This window comes from Struthio camelus, chromosome 15, assembly GCF_040807025.1.
Source record: "Struthio camelus isolate bStrCam1 chromosome 15, bStrCam1.hap1, whole genome shotgun sequence".
NCBI classification, from domain to species: Eukaryota; Metazoa; Chordata; class Aves; order Struthioniformes; family Struthionidae; genus Struthio; species Struthio camelus.
Window position 1 is genome coordinate 5,168,160 of NC_090956.1, and position 18,372 is coordinate 5,186,531.

The 18,372-nt window shown below is 53.3% G+C and overlaps 1 protein-coding gene and 1 long non-coding RNA gene across 4 annotated transcripts in view; both read right to left on the reverse strand.

Moving 5' to 3' along the window:
* Window positions 1–3,414, reverse strand: part of FOXK1 (forkhead box K1) — a 48,842-nt gene extending 45,428 nt beyond the window's left edge. For both annotated transcript variants that reach the window (XM_068908346.1, XM_068908345.1), the window contains exon 1: window positions 3,035–3,414. In XM_068908346.1, the coding sequence (XP_068764447.1) occupies window positions 3,035–3,414 (380 nt within the window). The remainder of the gene's footprint in view (window positions 1–3,034) is intronic.
* A 7,598-nt stretch (window positions 3,415–11,012) lies between these two features.
* The window catches only part of LOC138061054 (uncharacterized), a 29,661-nt gene continuing 22,301 nt past the window's right edge, over window positions 11,013–18,372 (reverse strand). The window contains exons 2-4 of one of the 2 annotated variants that reach the window (XR_011134661.1): window positions 14,232–14,430; window positions 12,697–12,852; window positions 11,013–12,176 (exon numbers count right to left, since the gene is read on the reverse strand). This is a non-coding gene — a long non-coding RNA (uncharacterized lncRNA). The remainder of the gene's footprint in view (window positions 12,177–12,696; window positions 12,853–14,231; window positions 14,431–18,372) is intronic. The other variant, XR_011134662.1, reaches the window with a different exon arrangement.

Genomic DNA, 18,372 nt, shown 5'->3' on the forward strand with positions numbered 1-18,372 from the left:
GAAGACTACCAGCAAGTGCTCCTCATATCACAAGGGCTTCCCATTTAAATCATTAAATGGAGCAGCCATTAATTCCTGAAATTTAATATAAACTTTACATTCTGCTGGCACATGGAGAAGCTATAGTTGTACCAAACAGGACAGTAATATTACCATAAAATAATAGTTGAAAGAATATCTAAACTGAACTTTGACGCCTGCGCACGATATTCACTTTTTTCCCTCCATTTTTGACTACATTAGTCATCCAGCAACTAGCCTACACAGTTCTCTGCAGAAAAGAAATGGCCCTAACCATGGTTTGCTTGGGGTGGGGAGGGGCAAGGAGAGATTGTCTGATTTTTCAAGAGCGGAGATACAAGTGGACAGGAGATCAGTGTTAAGTCTCAATCGAGATCGCGCATACCAAGCTTGAGGAAGTTTTTTTTTTTTCCTGGTCTGGGCTACAAACCCTTAACTGCCCGGCAGAACGCATGGAGTTGTTTACCTGGAAGAAGCAAGGGGGCAAATTCCTTTAGATTGATGCAAAACATTTTTCTACTCTAGAACTCAGAAAGGGAGGAGCATTCAGTTTATTTATGTAGCTTATAAACAGTGGCCAAGTAAAGAGGATGCCTTATTGTGCACAGTTCCTAAGTGTACATAACAAACTCCTCCCTTTAAAGTGATGAAGAAGGAAAATTGCCATTCCCACTCCAGAAGTCATGAGCAAACGGGGGGGGGGGGGGAATAAATAATCAGTTCTCTACTTGAGAGAGTTGTTGAGCACAATGCTTATGATTAACTAAATGAAGAAAGAGAACGGCAAGGAGGCGAGAGCTCACCCGAGTAAATCCAGAACCAGAGGGAGCAACACAACACGAATGCCCTGGGCTTTGGGTGCGCTTGTTTTACAAAGAAAGATTAATTAAACAGACACTAATGGACAACTCTTTAGAAAATGAAACACGTTGCAAACTAGAATGCCTCAGAGAGCAAGCAGCTAGGGAGTTATAACTAAATTACTAAGTATAAAATGAAGCAGCCTGCAGAGGAAATGAGTAATTAAAAAAACCTCCCCTGAGCAACAGGCTGGTGAGAGAGGGATAACTCCAGGACCCTCACGCTGGAGGTAAACGGTACCAAAGCCAAAAACTGCCAGACAGAAACAGATGCTTTATACAAACAATGGCAAGTACAAAGGAAAATAATTATACATGCAGGAGACTCATATTTTGAGTGTTTGCACTTAGAGATGGCCGTAGCCTGTCCAGTCCTACCTGAAGGGAAGTCCACAGAGGACATCCCCTGCCACTGCCATGCTGCCCCTCTGGGGTGAAGCACTGCAGGAGCTGGACAGTGCTCAGCAACCATGAGCAATATTTTCAGAGGAAAAAATAGATTAACATTGACTTCATTCCTCTTTCTACGCTTTTCCCAAACAAGAAAGTTTGTCTAAAATGTCACAAAACGCTTCTGCAGCCCTCTATCCTTCCAGAACGAAGCGGAGGTACTTTGGGCGAGCGCTCTCCAAGGGTTTTGGAGAGTGACATTGCCCCTCCCCTGGCCTCCCCTGGGGGCCAGGCCGCTCCCTGTTTCTTTCTGTTGCCCCAGAGGGACATGAGGAACGACACACAACTGGCCAATCCTAAAATAAGCACTCAAGCACAATGGTTTTTCCACTAGAACTTTTCCAGTGAAGACAAACCCTGGGTGTAGCAAGTTTCAAACCACTGTAAAGCATCCTCCTTCTCTTATTCATCTTTTGGAAGACCCTCAAGGGCCACCAATCAAATCTGAGCATGGTGGCAGGCAGGTGCAGAGAAGAAGGACTATGGCAGGCATCCCACTAGAGAAGTACCCTGGGGCCAGGGCTCATGCTTCCTCCCCAGGCGTGATTCTTCCAGAGAGAGCAACCCCAGATTTGCGCCAGCCCTGACGACTGACATCCCTTTTTTTGGTTGGGGATGGCAGCGTGGCCAGGATGGGGACGACAACCCTTGCCCACGCTGCAGAAGATCTGCTGTCATGTCACCAGGCCCTTCACCAGATGGGCGCCCCGCAGCACCACCTCAGGCCCTCCATCAGATGAAGGTCCCTCACCCACCACCCCCTCCTGCATGCAGGGGGTCCCTCACCGTCCCCTCAGGCCCTCTGCTGGGCAAGAGGAGTCCCTGGCTGTCCCCTATGTCGGCCAAGGCATTCCCCCACCATCCCCTTTGGAGAAGAAGGCCCCCCACCATCCCCTATGTTAGGCAAGGGGTCCCTCACCACTCGGTTTGGAAGAGGAGGCCCCTCACTGTCCCCTACCTCAGGCAAGGGGCTCCCCCACCATCTCCTTTGGAGAAGAAGGCCCCCCACCATCCCCTACGTTAAGCAAGGGGTCCCTCACCACCCCGTTTGGAAGAGGAGGCCCCTCACTGTCCCCTACCTCAGGCAAGGGGCTCCCCCACCATCTCCTTTGGAGAAGAAGGCCCCCCACCATCCCCTACGTTAAGCAAGGGGTCCCTCACCACCCCGTTTGGAAGAGGAGGCCCCTCACTGTCCCCTACCTCAGGCAAGGGGCTCCCCCACCATCTCCTTTGGAGAAGAAGGCCCCCCACCATCCCCTACGTTAAGCAAGGGGTCCCTCACCACTCGGTTTGGAAGAGGAGGCCCCTCACTGTCCCCTACCTCAGGCAAGGGGCTCCCCCACCATCCCCTTTGGAGGAGGAGGCCCCTCACCATCCCCTACGTCAGGCAGGGAGGTCCCCCACCACACCCCCTTTGGAAGGGGAGACCCCACGCTGTCCCCTACGTCGGGCAAGGGGCTCCCCCCCCACCCCCCTCTTTGGAGAAGAGGACCCTTCACCATCCCCTACATCAGGCCGGGGGGGGGGAGTCTCCCCCACCACCCCGTCTGGTAGAGGGAGGCCCCTCGCCGTCCCCCGGGCAGGCCCGTCGTCCCCCTCAGTGGGGCAGAGGCCCCCTCGCCGCCCCCTCGGGCCCTCCGCGGGGCAGGGGGTCCCTCACCCCCGCTCGGCCAGGCGCCCCCCCCCCGGCCCGGCGCACTCACTGCGGCGGGAGCTGCAGGGCCGGGCCGCCGCGGCGCTGGAAGGCGCCGTCCACGAAGACGCCGTTCTTGCCGAGGCAGCGCAGGTAGAAGTGGGGCTCCTGGAAGCTGAGCTGCAGGTGCCGCCGCGAGATGAAGCTGGAGTGCCCCATGTTGACGTCCACGGAGCCCTGCGAGGAGTTGCGGCCTATGGTGACGGCCGGCTGCCGCATGAGGAACTCGAACTCGCGGCCCTGCAGCCGCGCCAGCACCGGGCCGGCGGCGGCGGGTGGCGCGGCCGGGGGCGGCGGCCCGGGAGGGGGCGCCGCGGCCGGGCTGCAGGGCGCCGAGCGCAGCGCCAGCAGAGCCCGCGCCCCGCTGCTGTCCTCCCCGACTTCGGCCATGTTCCCCGGCAGCCAGCGAGCCAGCCAGCCAGCGTGCCGGCCTCCGGGGCGGAGCCGGCGGGGCGGCGCGGGGCGGGGCGGGACCTGCCGCCTGCCTGCCGCCGCCGGCCGCGCAGCGCCGAGCACCCGCCGGCCGCGGGCCCTGCCCCGCCGCCAGCCGCAGCGCCGAGGCTCCGTCGAGCCCCGCTCGACGTGACCCAGCGGTTCCCCCCCCGCAGCGTGAGCCGGCTCCATTTGCTACCGCAGCAAAAAGTCAACCCTCTCTTCCCCCCCCCCCACCCCCAACCTCCCCAAATCTCGTTTTCTGCTGGGTCAGTGAGCCGGAGCAGCTCGCGGAGAGGCCGGCCGCGGAGGGGCCCGTCCCTTCCGATCGTTCCCCTTTGCCGCTCAGCTTGTACTCCTTTATTTCTTACTTGAAATTATTGGTACGTTTTTCGGAAAGTTCCCCGTGATGGGTGATAAAGGTCACGCTTTTTCTGCAATAACAGCGTGTAAGCGGATCGCGCCCGGTTAGACGACCCACATGAAACAGGTGAAACTTTTCGGTGCTTCGTAGGCTGCTGAATTGTTGTAATAGTAACCAGAAAACACGATGAATTTGCAAACCTTGCCACCAGCCATAACTACTTCTGCTCGCGCGCCGAACAGAGCAGCTCGTAGCAAGGCTGCTCAACAGTTTGCAGAAAATGGGAGGAAAAAAAAAAACCCATCCCATAACCAGTCAAAAGTGCAGAGCAAATTTCCGATATGAAGTCTATAATTAAACAAGCTGGAATCTGTCCAGGACCACAGCGTTAACATCCCCCTTCCTGCAACATCGTCCATGTGATTAATGACTGCTGAGCCGCCCGGTCCGGAGCTACACATCTCGCCATCTCCAGTAACAGGGTGCTCGCTGCCACTTCAGTTTGACACCGGCTGAGAGGAAGAAAGAAAAGTGCCATCGCACAAAGCGCCAGCGCCGCTTCCTACCCGGCCGTGGCGTTTGCTCTCCAGCCCGGCGTCGCAGTCCCCAAGGAGAGGAAAGGCATGCCGGGACGAGGGACACAAGTAGCGCCAACCTACCTGCCATTAAATTAATGCAGAAATAGGGCTCTCCGACGCTGAGGAGCAAAACCTGGCACACAGCAGTGGGACTAAACGCTTTTGCTTCGTGGCCTTGGTTTCTTTTTGCACTGACACAGCTGCCGCGTGACTTTCTTGGGGAGCTGCTTCTTTCACACCCACGTGCCTGAGATCCTCATCCTGCCCCCAAATTGTTCAAAATCTGCAGACACTCATGGCCAGAAAGTAAGACGTGACCATCTGGTCAGTCGGCCCCAGCATCACGAGCCACCGGCGCGGGAGAGCCAGCTCATCCCTGCTGTCCTGTTGCACCAGGGATGTGAGCACAGCTTAAGCGTGCTTAAACTGGATCCAAACTGGTGTGCATGCACACGCGCAAGAAGGCAAAGCGAAACCACGTGCTCTGCCAGTGCAGCGTTCGGCTTGCCCAAAGAAAGAGAAAGTGGCACCAGAAATGTGGATTTTAGTTCAGTTAGTCTAAGGATTTTCTAAAACCTAAGGCTGGCCTGTTCATCCGAAATAGGATGAGGCAATTACCAGACTTTGTCAGTGATTTTTTCTAAGGTTACAGGGCAAAACACGTTGGGGGCCAGCCAGCCGGCGAGGCAGAGCTGGGCGCCCTCGTCGAGCGGGGCCCATCCAGCTGCGGCGCGGGCTGGTCCCATTACCTAGCCCATGCTGGATACGGGCTACAGGTTCCTGCAGCTGGCACGCGAGGCTGGCGGTGAGGACCTCAGCCTGCTCACGGCTTCCCGAGCGCCCGGAGCGGCCCGTGCCGGATGGCGACAGCCGCGTCCACGTGGGTCGCGGTCGCTCCGCAGCCACCGAGGCGTTCGCCGCGTGATTCGGGCGGTTCGACGCCCGTGATTCTTCTGACAGGTCGTCTTTTTTTTTTTTTTTTTTTCCCCTGCCTGGAAATCTTTTCCGATTGGAATTTGCTGCAGAAACCAGCATCGCCGCCAAGATAAATCACAGCTTGGCACAAAATGGGATCGAGCGGTATAAAGGAATGGGGTTCCTCCCAGCTGCCGGATGGTTTGTGCTTAGCGTGGTGTCCTCAGCAGCCCGCCAGCCCCCGGCAGCTATTCCCTGAGCTCATTGCGTGATGAGTAACCGAGAACCAGGCTCCGCAGCCCTGCAACACCCTGCCGCGGCTCTAATCCACCCTGCAACAGCATCAAACCAGAGGCCCTTCAGACAAGGGTTTTTGCACTCCTCCAATCAACTAATCCCGCTTAAAGCCAAGCCGGCTACCCCAGTGTAAATGCGCTCACAACTGTTTGAATTATGCCTATGGCTAGATTGACTTTAAAGTGGTTTGTTTTCCTCGGCAAGTTTTAGATGGATATGTCTACAGGTGTGGCCCAACTTCCTGGCTCTACAAGTTGCATACCAAAATACTCGGCTGGCCGGGAGCCACCAGGCGGGTACCGCAAATGGGGAAGCAGCGGTGCCAGGTGGGAGCTGACAGCGATGCCGGGGCTCGGGCTGGCGTGGGGGTGGCCCACTGCTTCCGCCGCGACGGACCCCAGAGCCGCGCGGTGGCCGGCACCAGCCGTCACGCGCCGCACGTGCTCTGACCTGGCCGGACGTGGGCTCACCCCGGCCGGGAAACTGCTCCCAGGTGCGAGGAGCAAACAGGGGTTTTGCACAGTTGCCTTGTGCAAACAGGGGTTGAAAACATTGCATTAACACAACTCTTAGGTTTGTAGGGCAGAGCTGCCTAATATCGGGGCAATTTACCGAGGAAGGTGTAGCAATCTGCCAGGTTACATGTTAAAATAATCCAAAACCCTTGGTAGTGACTTTGTAGTGACGCCTTTAGCCATTTCAGGGCATTGACCAGCTCCACCACATCTGTGCAATAGCACGAGCTAAGCGGGGAGCAGAGATTAAACGAACCAAAAGCAGGGAGCAGCTAGGAGGGGGTCGGGCTAGAAAAGAGAGTAGCCAGGAGTAGACTCAGCGTGGCTCAGAGCGGTGCGAAAACCTGACTTTCCTTGTCAAATATTTGTTTGGTGGTGTATCATCGCCGACTGTCTTCATACAGCCGTATACAGCAGGAATCTGCTTGGTGCTATCAGTTGCGGGCAAATGAATGTAATGGGCTCTTATGGTCACCCAGATACCACTGCACTGGGCAAACACAAGTCTGGCAAAAACAGTGATAAAAGGGTACATTTCTGCATTTGTCTGCTGGATGGTGCCTACTTTAAAAAGCTCAGATTGTGCAAGTTAAATACTGCATTTCTGTAGCACTTTAGACGGCTGTTTCTTGCTATTCGGATGTATGAGACTGAACACATATTTATCGCCTCCTAGTTCAGCCAGAGCTCTGCCTGGCTGCAAACACCGCGGGAAATCTCCTCCACCAAAGCGTAACTGAGAAGCAGCCAGGGCAGAAGGGGAAGATGTGAACCGCACGCCGGGCGCGAGCCGCTTGACGCGTTCGCCCGGCAGACAGCGCGGACGCCGCCGGCCAAAGCCAGCCTGTTGCGCGCGGCCCTGACCTGGGCTGGGGGGCGGGGGGAGGCGGGCAGGAAAGCAATTGCTCGAAGTAAAAGAGATGCTGCTGTCTCCATGCTAGACCGGTCCAGCGGCTCTCCCGAGCGCGCTGCCATTCACATGGGTTCGGGCGTGATACAGCTCCCACCAGCCTAAAGTGTGCATCGTTAGCAACCGAGCAGAGACTTCAGCGCTCGTCTCGCACAAACACTTTGATGAAATATAAAAGAAGAGGGCGGCGTGCCCTCCGGCTCGGCTGCTTCTGCACAGCGCCCTGTAAACCTCTTCCCTTTCCTGTCTCTCAGCCGCTGTCATGCAGATTTTAAACACTTCTGGCCAAACTGATGTGAAACAGGTATGAGGGAGGAACGATGTGCCCTGCGTCTCTGGCGTGACGTTTCCGATCACGCCGGCGCTCGGCAGCAGCCCGTCTCCTTTCCCCGCCTGGAGGGGTCCTTTATTCCACTTGCCAGCCCTGTGAAAAATCACAGAGCTGCGACGCAGGAGCAAAAAGCGGGTTGATCTTATAATCTGTCCGTATTTTCTTCTTAACCAAGCGGTCGCAGTGTGGTTCGCAGTTTGCTTTTGAAACCTGTGCAGCGGGACGACAGCGTCTCCGTCTCACGCATGCTCGTGCCGCCGTGCCCGCCCCAGCTTCCCCCATGCGATCTCTGCCCATTTACTCAATTTTGCTGAACGATCCGCGATTCCAGCCCTGGTCCTTACACTTCTCCGGCGCCGTCCCGCAGACCCGGCCTGGAGCAGCCTGTATAAATGCTCTTGGCTGCGGGGAGACGGCGAGCTGTGCAGGGGCGTTGGGGTCCCGCCTGCCTCCGAGGGTCGGGGCTGCCCCAGAATACCCATCCTCAACCCGAACAGCTTTACAAAGCTTTCGCAGCGGCTCTGAGCAAGGTTTTAATCCAGATGGCCTGATAAGAAAGGGGCCGCTCATGAAAGACGTGATAAATTGATACAGGAATTAATGCATTTTCTGCACAGCTTTTAGTCAGCAGAAGGTGGAAGAAAACAGTGCCAGTGATTCAGAAGCGTAGCGCGAGCACCCGCATTGCCCAAAGCTTACAAAAGACACCAAGAAGCGTTTTCCCTAGTACCGATGAGCTGCCGTGCTGACGGGAGCGGTGTTAGAGACAGAAAAGGCACGCCGACGGCGAGAGCCAGCAGACGCGAGGGATCGCTGGAACAGCAGCGCCCGCTCGGGCCGGGCTCCCTCCCGCAGGGGCCGGGCAGGTCGGGCGGGTGCGAGCCGCGATCCCGCGGCCCGGCAGGATGCAGCTGAACGAAACGCTTCCTCGTCAGCCCCCTCCCGGGGCTGTGCAGCCCAGAGAGGTCGGTCTTCCCCCAGCAATGAATTTTTTCATTTTTAAATCAGTTGTGATCTTGTTTACTGTAAACACCAGCATGCTGGAAATGTTTCTATCACAGTTTATTTAGGTTTCACAGAGGGATTTTTTTTTTTTTCCAGATCACACTTATCAAGAATGTATTTTCGCAGTAAGTTCGCCGAAATACAATAAAGACCTAGGAACATCTGATGCCCAGACTTTGCCATTCCTAAGATATTATATGATCTGCTCATTCGCAATGCAGATATTCTGTCTCTGGTCTAGCATCCGTGCCAGGGACTGCCTGATGTATGCTAGCCCATTTTGGAGAGCCTTGAGGAAGACCATTTGTTGTCAAGCTAATTTTACAAAAGCAATACCATTTCATGGCTTGCAGTTAAAATAATTCATAACATTTACACTGTCATGTGCACTGACAGCTTTAAACCTGCTCAGCTAACTTTCTTTCAATTAGGCTCGAAACTTGGGCCTCGGAGAAATATATATAACATGCCAGGTCTGACCTATTTGCTTTTAGTCGTTTTTTGAATGATCTCATTTTCTGATGTTCCATCAATGCAAACAGAGGGACCAAAAAACCCCACTTTCTAACAGCTGAAAACAACTGAAATGATAAATATAAGATCTTATGGTAGAAGAAGAACGTAGAAGAAGATTTCAGTCCAAAAGGAATATGTTTGGGGACTTTTATGAGCAACTGTAGCATGTATTGCCCGCCTGCTGCTGAAAAGAAGCCACACGCCTTGTTGGATGGTTGGAAGCAGCTGATCTGAAATATCTTGCTTTACAACATGCCCGAGGAAAGAGAGAACCCAGTAAACCTAGTAAAACTAGAATGTGCCCTGCATTATTCCAAAACAGTTAAGCAGAAAACACTGGGCCTGCATGTTTAGCATCCCAAGCCTTATACCGTCATTCACACCTTTACAGAGGGAGCGTAACACGCTGGCCGGACCACAGGGGTAATACCTGATGCCTACTTCCCTCCTGTGTTTTTGCAGGTGTGAACCGCACATGAAAGGTTGGGTTAATCGGAAACCAGGACCACCGCCCACAGCAGCAGGAGTGTGTAACAGCTCTCCTTCCCGCAGCACCTTCTGGGCACGAGCATCCGATCCGGCAACCTCAACCCTGCGTTATCCTGGCCCTGAGGGAAGACCGCGTCCAAGGTTTCGGTGAACAACCTCCTTCCCTCTTTTCCTCTGCCTCCTTCCAGTGGAGGACAGCAAAAGCTTCCCATCAAAAGCTGCCTGGCCACTCTCTGCACTTTCCCTTCTTTAGAGGCTTTGCTTCCCTAGCAGCCCACATGCTGGGCACACATTCCTTCTCCAGAGTGCTTGCCATCCATTGCAAGGCCATTAGGAAATGCTCCAAGCCCCACAGCTACTACTTTGGTGACCAGCAAAAAGCTCTACCAAGATGAAAAGCTAGCTGTGTCCCCCCAAAGTCGATGGCAATCCTCCAGGATCTCAGGGTTAGAGGTACTCCCAGCATCCAGCAGGAGTGACAGTGGCCATATGGATATAGTAGATTTGCAGGACACACTTGCAAGCCTGCAATGGAGAGGTGTGGGTAGAGAGAAAAGAAGCTGAAACCAACATTGCTGTGTCTGTTCTGCTGTCTGACTGCTGGCCCAACACAGACCAGAGCCCTTCAGTGCAAGGAGGAGCTGTCAGATGTCCTCACAGCCTTCCCGCCCCTGGCTCCTGGGATCACAGGGATGCGCATGCACTCTAGATACACCCTGGCCCGGGCAGTGGGTTAAGGCTAGAGGAAGGATGTGGTGGCCCTGGGCCATGTGGCTTTGCCTTTCCTCAAATAAGGGATGAGTAAGTGAGGACGGAGGTGAAGAGTGCAGGGGCTGCGTTGCCCTGCCCGGGGTGTCCCGGGACCCAGGTGGGAGCAGCCATGGGCTCCAGCTCCCGCAGAGCATCACGTCAGGAAATCAGAAGTAACCATGACCTGTTCTGCCGTTTGGCCGTCTACAGCTTATTCTCGAAGCAGGGACTAGCAGAAGCCACATGTGCTTTCCTGGGCCCCAGCATCCCGAGCATCCCGAGCGCAGCCTAGCAGGGAGCAGGCTCTCCTGGGGACAGTCCCCTGTGACCATCCTGCTCCTCCGCAGGGACACTCTGTTTGGTTGCAGACCAAACTCTTCATTATATCTACAGCACTAACCCCGTTTCCTAGTTAAATCCTGGATTAAGTGTTAAACTCTCTCCCCTTTTCCATTCTGCACTCCCCCTTCCAGTTGGTTATGTTAGATATGTTGGTGCAATAAGGGCATTTGCTGCAAGTGCTGCAAAAGACTAGATTTACAGTGATTAGGTGTCACTTCAAGGGCACACTGTCTACTTTAGAAAAACATCTGCTATAAACAGTCTTACTTACTTACTAATAATATCATGCAGTTTTAAAAGTTAAAGGATTTTAAAAATCCAATTTACTTGCACTTCAGCTTGAGAAAATCCATGGAATAGGTTTCGCTTTTGTTTCCAGTCCCTTTCACTTACCAGTTCCAACATGCTAATACACTTGCTTTACAGCCAGGAGAGGACGTGTTTGCTCAGAGAAACTGCCCACCCTGGAAGTTAAAGGAAAAAAAAACCCCTCCAAATAGAAAGAGAGAAATAAAAAAGTATGAAAACATTTATATTGTTTTTTAATAAATACAAGTTTTATAGAAATTAAACATTTGCTGAATTTAACTGGAAGTCATTCAGCACCAACAAAAATAATAATCATATAGGAGTTTAATGGTCAAATCTAATTCAGCTTATATTAGCGAGTGGTTACTATTATGGAGCAATCTTTGATAAAGTTCAGGGTGTTTTTCTTCTTTTTAAAGCCAGGATTAAAAGAAGAAAAACATTAAAAGTAACCTTACAGAAAGCATAGATCTTAGACAAAGTTTGTATTGGCCAAACTAAAACATAAATATAGGAACTCTGTAGCCTTCAGCTACAATGAATCCAATCCCAAGGGCTCATTTCTTCCTGGTTGTACTTTTGGAGGGGACTACAGAGCAAGAAGTGAAGGGAATGCCGTTTTCTTAAGGGATTGATGCACTTTGGCGCCTTTGTGCTCTGTATGGCCAAAAGAGATTTGGTGGCACCTGCTCGGACGGATGAGCCCTGACCTCGCCGGGACGGTCCCCGCACGGGCTTCAGGAGCTCTCCAGCGCCCGGGGGTCTGGGCCGCTCCGTCCGCCCTCGCTCTTCTGGCGAGCGGCGCGAGGCCTTGGTGGGCGAGCTGCGAGCCCATCTTCGTTCCCGCTGCTGCCGTTGCGGCTCGTTTTAACGCAAGTGACTTGAGGAGCGGCTTGGCCTGTTTAACAAGTATCTTCATATTTATGGCACGTCGTCCTTCTCAGAGGAGGTATCGCTAGAAGAAGCTCTGGTCCAGCTTCCCCAGGCGGTCCCCAGGGCCCCCCCTTGCCCGGCGCAGCTCCCGCGGACCTCCTCTCGCCCTGCTAAGGCCCACCAGCAGGTGCTCTTTGGGGCCCGTGGAGTTTTTGGCCTTACCAACGAGGCTGATCTGGGAGAGCCCACTTAAAGCCAAGCCAGCTACCCCACCGCAGGGCGAATCGCTCCCCGGAGCGGCCGTGGGCGACAAGGGGCTTCACTCGCCTCCTCGGAGGTGCCCAACCTCCAGATGGTAAAAGCCGGCTGCACCGAATGCGGCATTTCGTCCCCCTCTCGCCTTTCTCCTTCGCTCAGCCAGAAGTTGTTTTTACTCATCGTTTCTTCTTGCTCAGAAACCGTTGCAGCAGATCACCGTCGCTGGAGCTGGTGAGCGGGACGGAGGCCTCCTCCGGCGTCGTGCTCGCTTGTTGGGATACAATTTAAGACCTTATTGCTAAGATGCCCATCATGATTATTCGGCTTTTTTTTTTTTCCTGCCATCCCCTGGCTATAATAAATTGGAGGCATGTTATCTCAGGCCTCCTCCACGCTGCTCCTGGAGCTTCAAGCTCAAATTCCATATTAGCAAAAGGTACCTCTGGAATAAGGCCTCATAAAATATTGTTAGGATTGCTAGGCAACGGGGAGGAAGCATGTTGGGAGCTGAAAGGAGCCTAAGTGGGCGTAGCAAGCCGGCACTGGAGTGTCAGATGAAAAAGAGAGGGTATTCTTTGTTTCTGAGCACTAGCAACACTCTGCCTTTGATTTTCTTTTGCCGAGAGGGTGAGATGCACTGCTACCACATGCACAAAGGTACACAGCTCTGTAATTGTTGCTGCGATGGCCTCTAACCTCGGATTAATCAAATGGATGAGAAAAGCACCTATCTGGGGCTTTTCAATAGCAGTAAAAGTAAAATGAAGTTTTTATGGTCAGAAAATTACCCATATTCCAGCTGTTCGCATCTTCCAAGGGCAAGGACTGTTCCCTCTTGCAAGAACGAGTGGGTCGTGTTCAATAAAAACTTGTTTTATGTGGACGCCAAGCCGTTGTCTCAACCCTTTATCTACACCGCAGCAGTAACTTAATGCAAGCTGACTCTGGGAGGAAGGGAGACAAATAAAAAGCAAGCAATTTATTGGCAGAGTCTAACGCTAGTAATTGGCTATTTACAGATACATACACAAGAATAAAAGGGAAATTGAGCTAGGCTTGGAAGAACAAGAAGAGGAATTGCTGCAGGTGTAAACAGGTAAAGTTTACTGCTAACATCTTTAGCTAGGATCATAAAGCGGGTTTCTGTTTTATCCCCTCCTGTCTCCAGCTCAGGAGCAGGAAATGCTAGTCCCGACACCGCGGTCCCCCCCGAACTTCTTGCATTGCCCAACAAGGCTTTAACCACAGAGGCTTCAGCCCTTTCCCGGGGAAGGCCAGCGCTTTGTTCCCCTCCTGGCCAGGCAAGCAGCCCCATTGCACACATTTCCCCTGGTGGAAACCCCCAAGGGACCCACCAGCTTTGGCGATGAGCACAGCACGCGCGTACCGGTCTCTGCTGCGTGCCCGTTATCTCCCCGCCGCCGTTAGGAGAGGCGTGCAAACGAGGCAGCGTCCTGAAACTGCCCTTGCGGTGCCGGCTTTGACCTCCGGCTGTTCAGCGTTGCTAATCGCAAATCCCTGACGTGAGGTCCCACGGGCGGTGGAAACAGCCTCTGTTGTGCTGGTGAGCATGGCCGGCAGTGCCAGGCCTTCGGCGGCGCGGCACCGGGCCTCCCAGCCAAGTCGATTATGCAATTTGTTTCCCAGTGCTTCATTTAGCGCATAATTTTCTGTTAAAACAGCTAGAGGCCAGGCTGACTAATGCATCGTTCTGTGCAGAGCCTGTCCGGCTTCTCTGCATGAAGGGCTGCTCTCACCAAGTCCTTTCTGGAGGTTATGAACAGCTCCCCATCAATCTCTGGTGCTCTTGGATGCCCAAAATCAATTATTTGGACATCTGCAAAGCCCATTCTGGTCTCCTCCCACACTGACACAGGGCTTCAGCTAATCCGTATTCAAATCGGCAGTACTTACTTATACAAGATGTTTCACTAAAGATTAATGGTGAGAGCAGGAGCTGGTGCTTTTGGCCCATCTTCGGCCAATGAGAGCGTTTCCCAAGGAAGCCAACGTGCCTGGATATTCCCACTCTGTACAAAAAGGGACTGCAATCAGCTAGATTTGTGGCGAGCACTAATTAGCGTCCCTCTAGGGCCGGTGCTACAATTAGGCATCCTGCAAGATCTCCATGTTGGAGGCTGCTCTTCGTTAGAGCTTTGTCTTGAAGAAGCGAGGATGAGGCAGCCACATATTGTGGTGGGACAAACCTAAGACTTCCGCAGCATTGCAGGGTTTGCTTAGAAGAGAAGTGATAGCTACGCATGACACGTGCATGATGTAACTACACCTCTTACTCCTCATGTCCCTTCCTTGCTAGATTTACCTCAGGAAAGCTGCCTGAGACATATTTATCCATTCCTGGGAGTGAAGCGAGTGCTGCTTTTCTAGTCTGTGAACATCACAGGTCTGGGGAGAGCAGCCTTGCAGGACCCCACGGCACGAGGGGAGCTTGCTGCCAGCACTGCCACCTCCAGTGGGACAAGGTGGTCACCAGAGCCTGCCGGGCCCTTCCTCTTCCTTGCCTGCAGAAAGGAGAAAGAGAGGAGCACAGCTGAGGTTCCTCAGGATCAAGAGCTCCCTGGCTCCTGGGACCTTGCTCTCCTTCCCCTGTCTCACAGGTAAATTTTGGAGGCACGTGAAACTGGGCCACGTTCTCTCAGCCCTTCGCAGCAAAGCTCCCGCTCCGGGCTGCATCTGACACACGCTGGGCCTCAGCATGGCCACGTCCGTCATTTCAGTAAGAAATATCGCACCCGGAACGGTGAGTGGTAGGGGAGCCAGGCCCCGTGAGAAATGATCATTGCAGACTTGGAGCAGCGGGCTGGGGTTGACAAAGGGACTCTTAATCCAATTCTCAGTTGCTATTTTAGGATCCTTTTAACTTTTCGAATAAAAAAAGGAAGAGGGGAGGAAAAAAAAACCCATCTCCGACACAGTGCAATTTCTTAAGCTTGTTCTCAGCCCTAAGGTGAATTTTTGTGCGTGTGAGGAGGCTGCAGAAAATCCATTCAGCTGTTTCGGAGGTTTCAGAGCATGAAAGCGACATCTGGTTTAAAAATCAAAATGAAAAGAAATTCCCTTTGCTCATCAGAGTCAAAATGGGTTTTGGTTTCACACCTCTGATTTAGCATATCTTGAGCTTCTACCCTGGAGAACGCTACCCTTTGCTGTATTGGTTTGGGAGGGGATGAAGTTGTGTTGCAAACACCAAAATTAGTCAGGCAGATGGCCAGGATGGTGGATAGGACTTGGGGCACTGGCAGCCCGGGGCGTGCTTGCCCTGCTTGGGTGCAGCGGGGCAAGAAGCGAAAGGTCGCAAGCGCCGAAAACGGCCATCGTGAGAGCCGGTGCCAACCGCATGGAGCGGGGCGATAGCTGGAGATGCTGCAGGAGGAATCTGTCACTGAGGAAAGCAACCCTGGAGAAACATGTTGCTGCTTGGGCACTTCCTAGGATTTCCAGAGGGGCCATAAATCCTGCCCGATCACCTCTCCAGGACCATGATTACAGCCCGAGCCAGTCTGCGTCTTCCATCCCAACAAAACATGAGCCGTGGTGCTCAAGCCGCCCTTCTGCCCCCTCGCTGCATGCACAAATAGACAATTTAATCCATTGCGGTAAGGTTTCTCGCTGCCTGCCCCGAACTTGCCGCTTCGGTTAGTCTTCGGATGCCGCCTGGCGCTTTGCTGTGCTCAGCGCCATGCTATAGATGGCAGTGCAGGATGGAAATTGCAGCCCCGCTCGTGCGCCAGCAGCGGCTCCGGGGCCAGACGGCACCTGCTCCTTGCCCAGGTGCAAGGCAGGAGGCTCAGCCCAAACCCTTCCGTTCAGCAGAGCTGTCTCAAGCTCGCACTCAGATTTTTACCTTGTTCTTTAATGATAACACGGACATGAGCCCCAGAATTTACAGTGACTTTGCCATCTCTGCGTAGGCAAATGTGACAAGGAAGCTCTCTGTGAATTAACTGCTTCTTCTAAAGAAATATAGAAACACCCCAAATTTGCTGGCAAATTTGGCCGTGGCGTTCTACTGCAGGAATATTTTGCATTTCAAAGGGACTGAGCGGTTGATTTCTCTGAATATTTCTCACTGAAAGTCCACATCTCTGGAAATACTCTGTTCATACCGGCATTTTGTTGCTGTAACTAAAAGCGTGCACTTTCTCTGCATCCCACTAGTATTTATAAGGACCCTAAAACCTATACAAATGTAATCATTTGCAGCAAACTGCCCATTTTGTTCTCCCCTTTGCACAGCTTCCTCGAGTTCTGGGACTAAAACGAAGAAAAGAAGCAAAATTCAACTCATTTCTGCAATAGAAAATGTATTCCTAACAGGGATGGTGATGCTACCAAAGAGATCATGTCAGGAAGTGAAAAATATCATAAACAATTACAGCAAGATGCGTCTGAAAAATCCCTCCAGGTACCCAGCTGCATCTGTCGATGCTTAAACACCTTCAGAAATCTGGCCACCGGCCGACTGTTCATGTTTAAAAAAAAAAAAAGAGGACAGCAGTAAAAAGCTTAAGGAAGGCAAATTTCTTTTGTCACCAGCAAGATGAAGGAAAAAGCTCCAGATTTTGCTAATGAGCAGGGTGGAGAACATGGCAAACAAGACCGCGGTGGCGGTTCGCGCCGGCCAGCCTCCCCTTCCCATGTTGCCATGCTCCGGGGACCAGAGGCGGTGGAGGCCGGTGCTGGCGGACTGTCTCGTGTCACCTTCAACCAGCCGCCCAACTAAGAGCTCCCCTCCGCTTGTCCCAGCGCTGGATGGATGAAGCCGCGTCACCATCTCTGACAAGGAGATATGCAGCACTTTTCCCTTACAGGATTTTAATGCGATCTTGCACATCAGGAGGATTCAAATGACAAGAATGAATGGCAGCAGCCAACCTCGTGGCTCGATAGTCTGATGAAACGCTGCCCTGGCACATCCATCACTCCCTTCTGCTGTCAGGAGAACGCCCGACTCGGGAAGATGAGTCTGTTTTTCTTTTACAGTGTCTTAAAAAAAAAAAAAAGAGTGAAAAAAAATAGCAAGCATCTGTCCTCAAGCCTGGCTACTGTAGAAACGTGCCTTTGAAATAAGGCACAGCCAGACATGCAGAAGTCGTGGCTCAGCTCCGAGCAGGCAGGGCAGGACGGCGACCGGCTCCGTCCCAGGGCATGCGCGCGGGGCAAAGGCCGTGCTGCGTGCAAGCGCAGATCCGAAACGCTGCAAAGCGCAGCAGGTTGGACCCGCCAAAAGGCTGGAGGAAGATGCATTTCTTGCCGGCGGCATACGCAGCCTTCTTGTGCCAGGCCCTGTCCCTTGCAGCAGCCTGGCGCCCTGGCAGAGCACGCGCGGACCCGAGTGAGACGTAACGAGGGGCTAAGCCTGTGAGAAAGCGCTGCGGTGAGCGTGTTTGCTAACGGCAGGTCTGCAGCGATGCCGCGATGCGCAGGCTGTGTTAGCTGCCCAGGCAACGCTCGCTTTTGCCCCTTTGTCTCTCTGGATTTTTAAGTAAGGGGCCTTGTTCTGAAACAAAGACTCCCCATACTGTAAATAAGACTTATTATCTCCTAATGCTCATTCCCCTGATCTTTTCAGAGCGCACTACTGGCAGCACGCCTGCGGCTAAGTAACACCCGAAATCAAAAGCAGCTCCACCAACGTGCCCTGCACAGGCTGGGCGCGAAGGTGACCATAAATATGCACAGCCAAAAGGCAGCGGCGGGGGCAGCGGGTGCACGAACAGCCCCGAGCTGCACCCGCCGATGCGTTCCCACCCCGTGGCCCAGTTACAGCCTCGTGCCCGCCCCACCGGGCCAACGCGGGGGCTGCGAGCAGGGATTCGGGGAAGGATGCAACGCTCCAGAGCCTTTCCGAAGGCTCGAGTGGTGATGACACCCTCGGCACGCAACTTTGCTTCAATCCTGCCTGCAGCCCTTATTCAAACGCCCAAAGCGCTGGGTAAGGGTTTTACCGCGTTGCATCAATTGCTCAGCCTTGGCGATGCATTTTCCACGGGCTGCGTCTGAGCGTGATAACCTCAGCGCAGCCCCTCCGCGCCGCCCTGAAAAATTCAGGGTTAATGTCTCTCGGGAAGGGGGAACAGTCAGCATTTTCCCAACGTGTCTCATTTTCCAGGACGTAGCACTGCAGTTCGCACTAATTATGAGACACTGATCCCATTATTACGGAGCAAAATTACCAAGTGCTGGAAAGAGCACAACAAAAACCGTCTGAGCGGTAAGCTCCAAATGAGGTGGAAATAATGTCTTCTGCGTGCACGAGGCCCGGCTTTGCTAATTCGACGTTTCTGAGGTCAGCAAGCTCCAGCGCGAAAAGGGAGACAGCAGGAGCGGCAACAAAACTTTGGGCCTGAAACTACCCTTCCTAATGAAGGGGCAGGCAGGAGATAAACAGGATAAATAGTCCCCTTGCACCTCCCCGCCAGAAGCGCGCCGGGGGAAAGGGT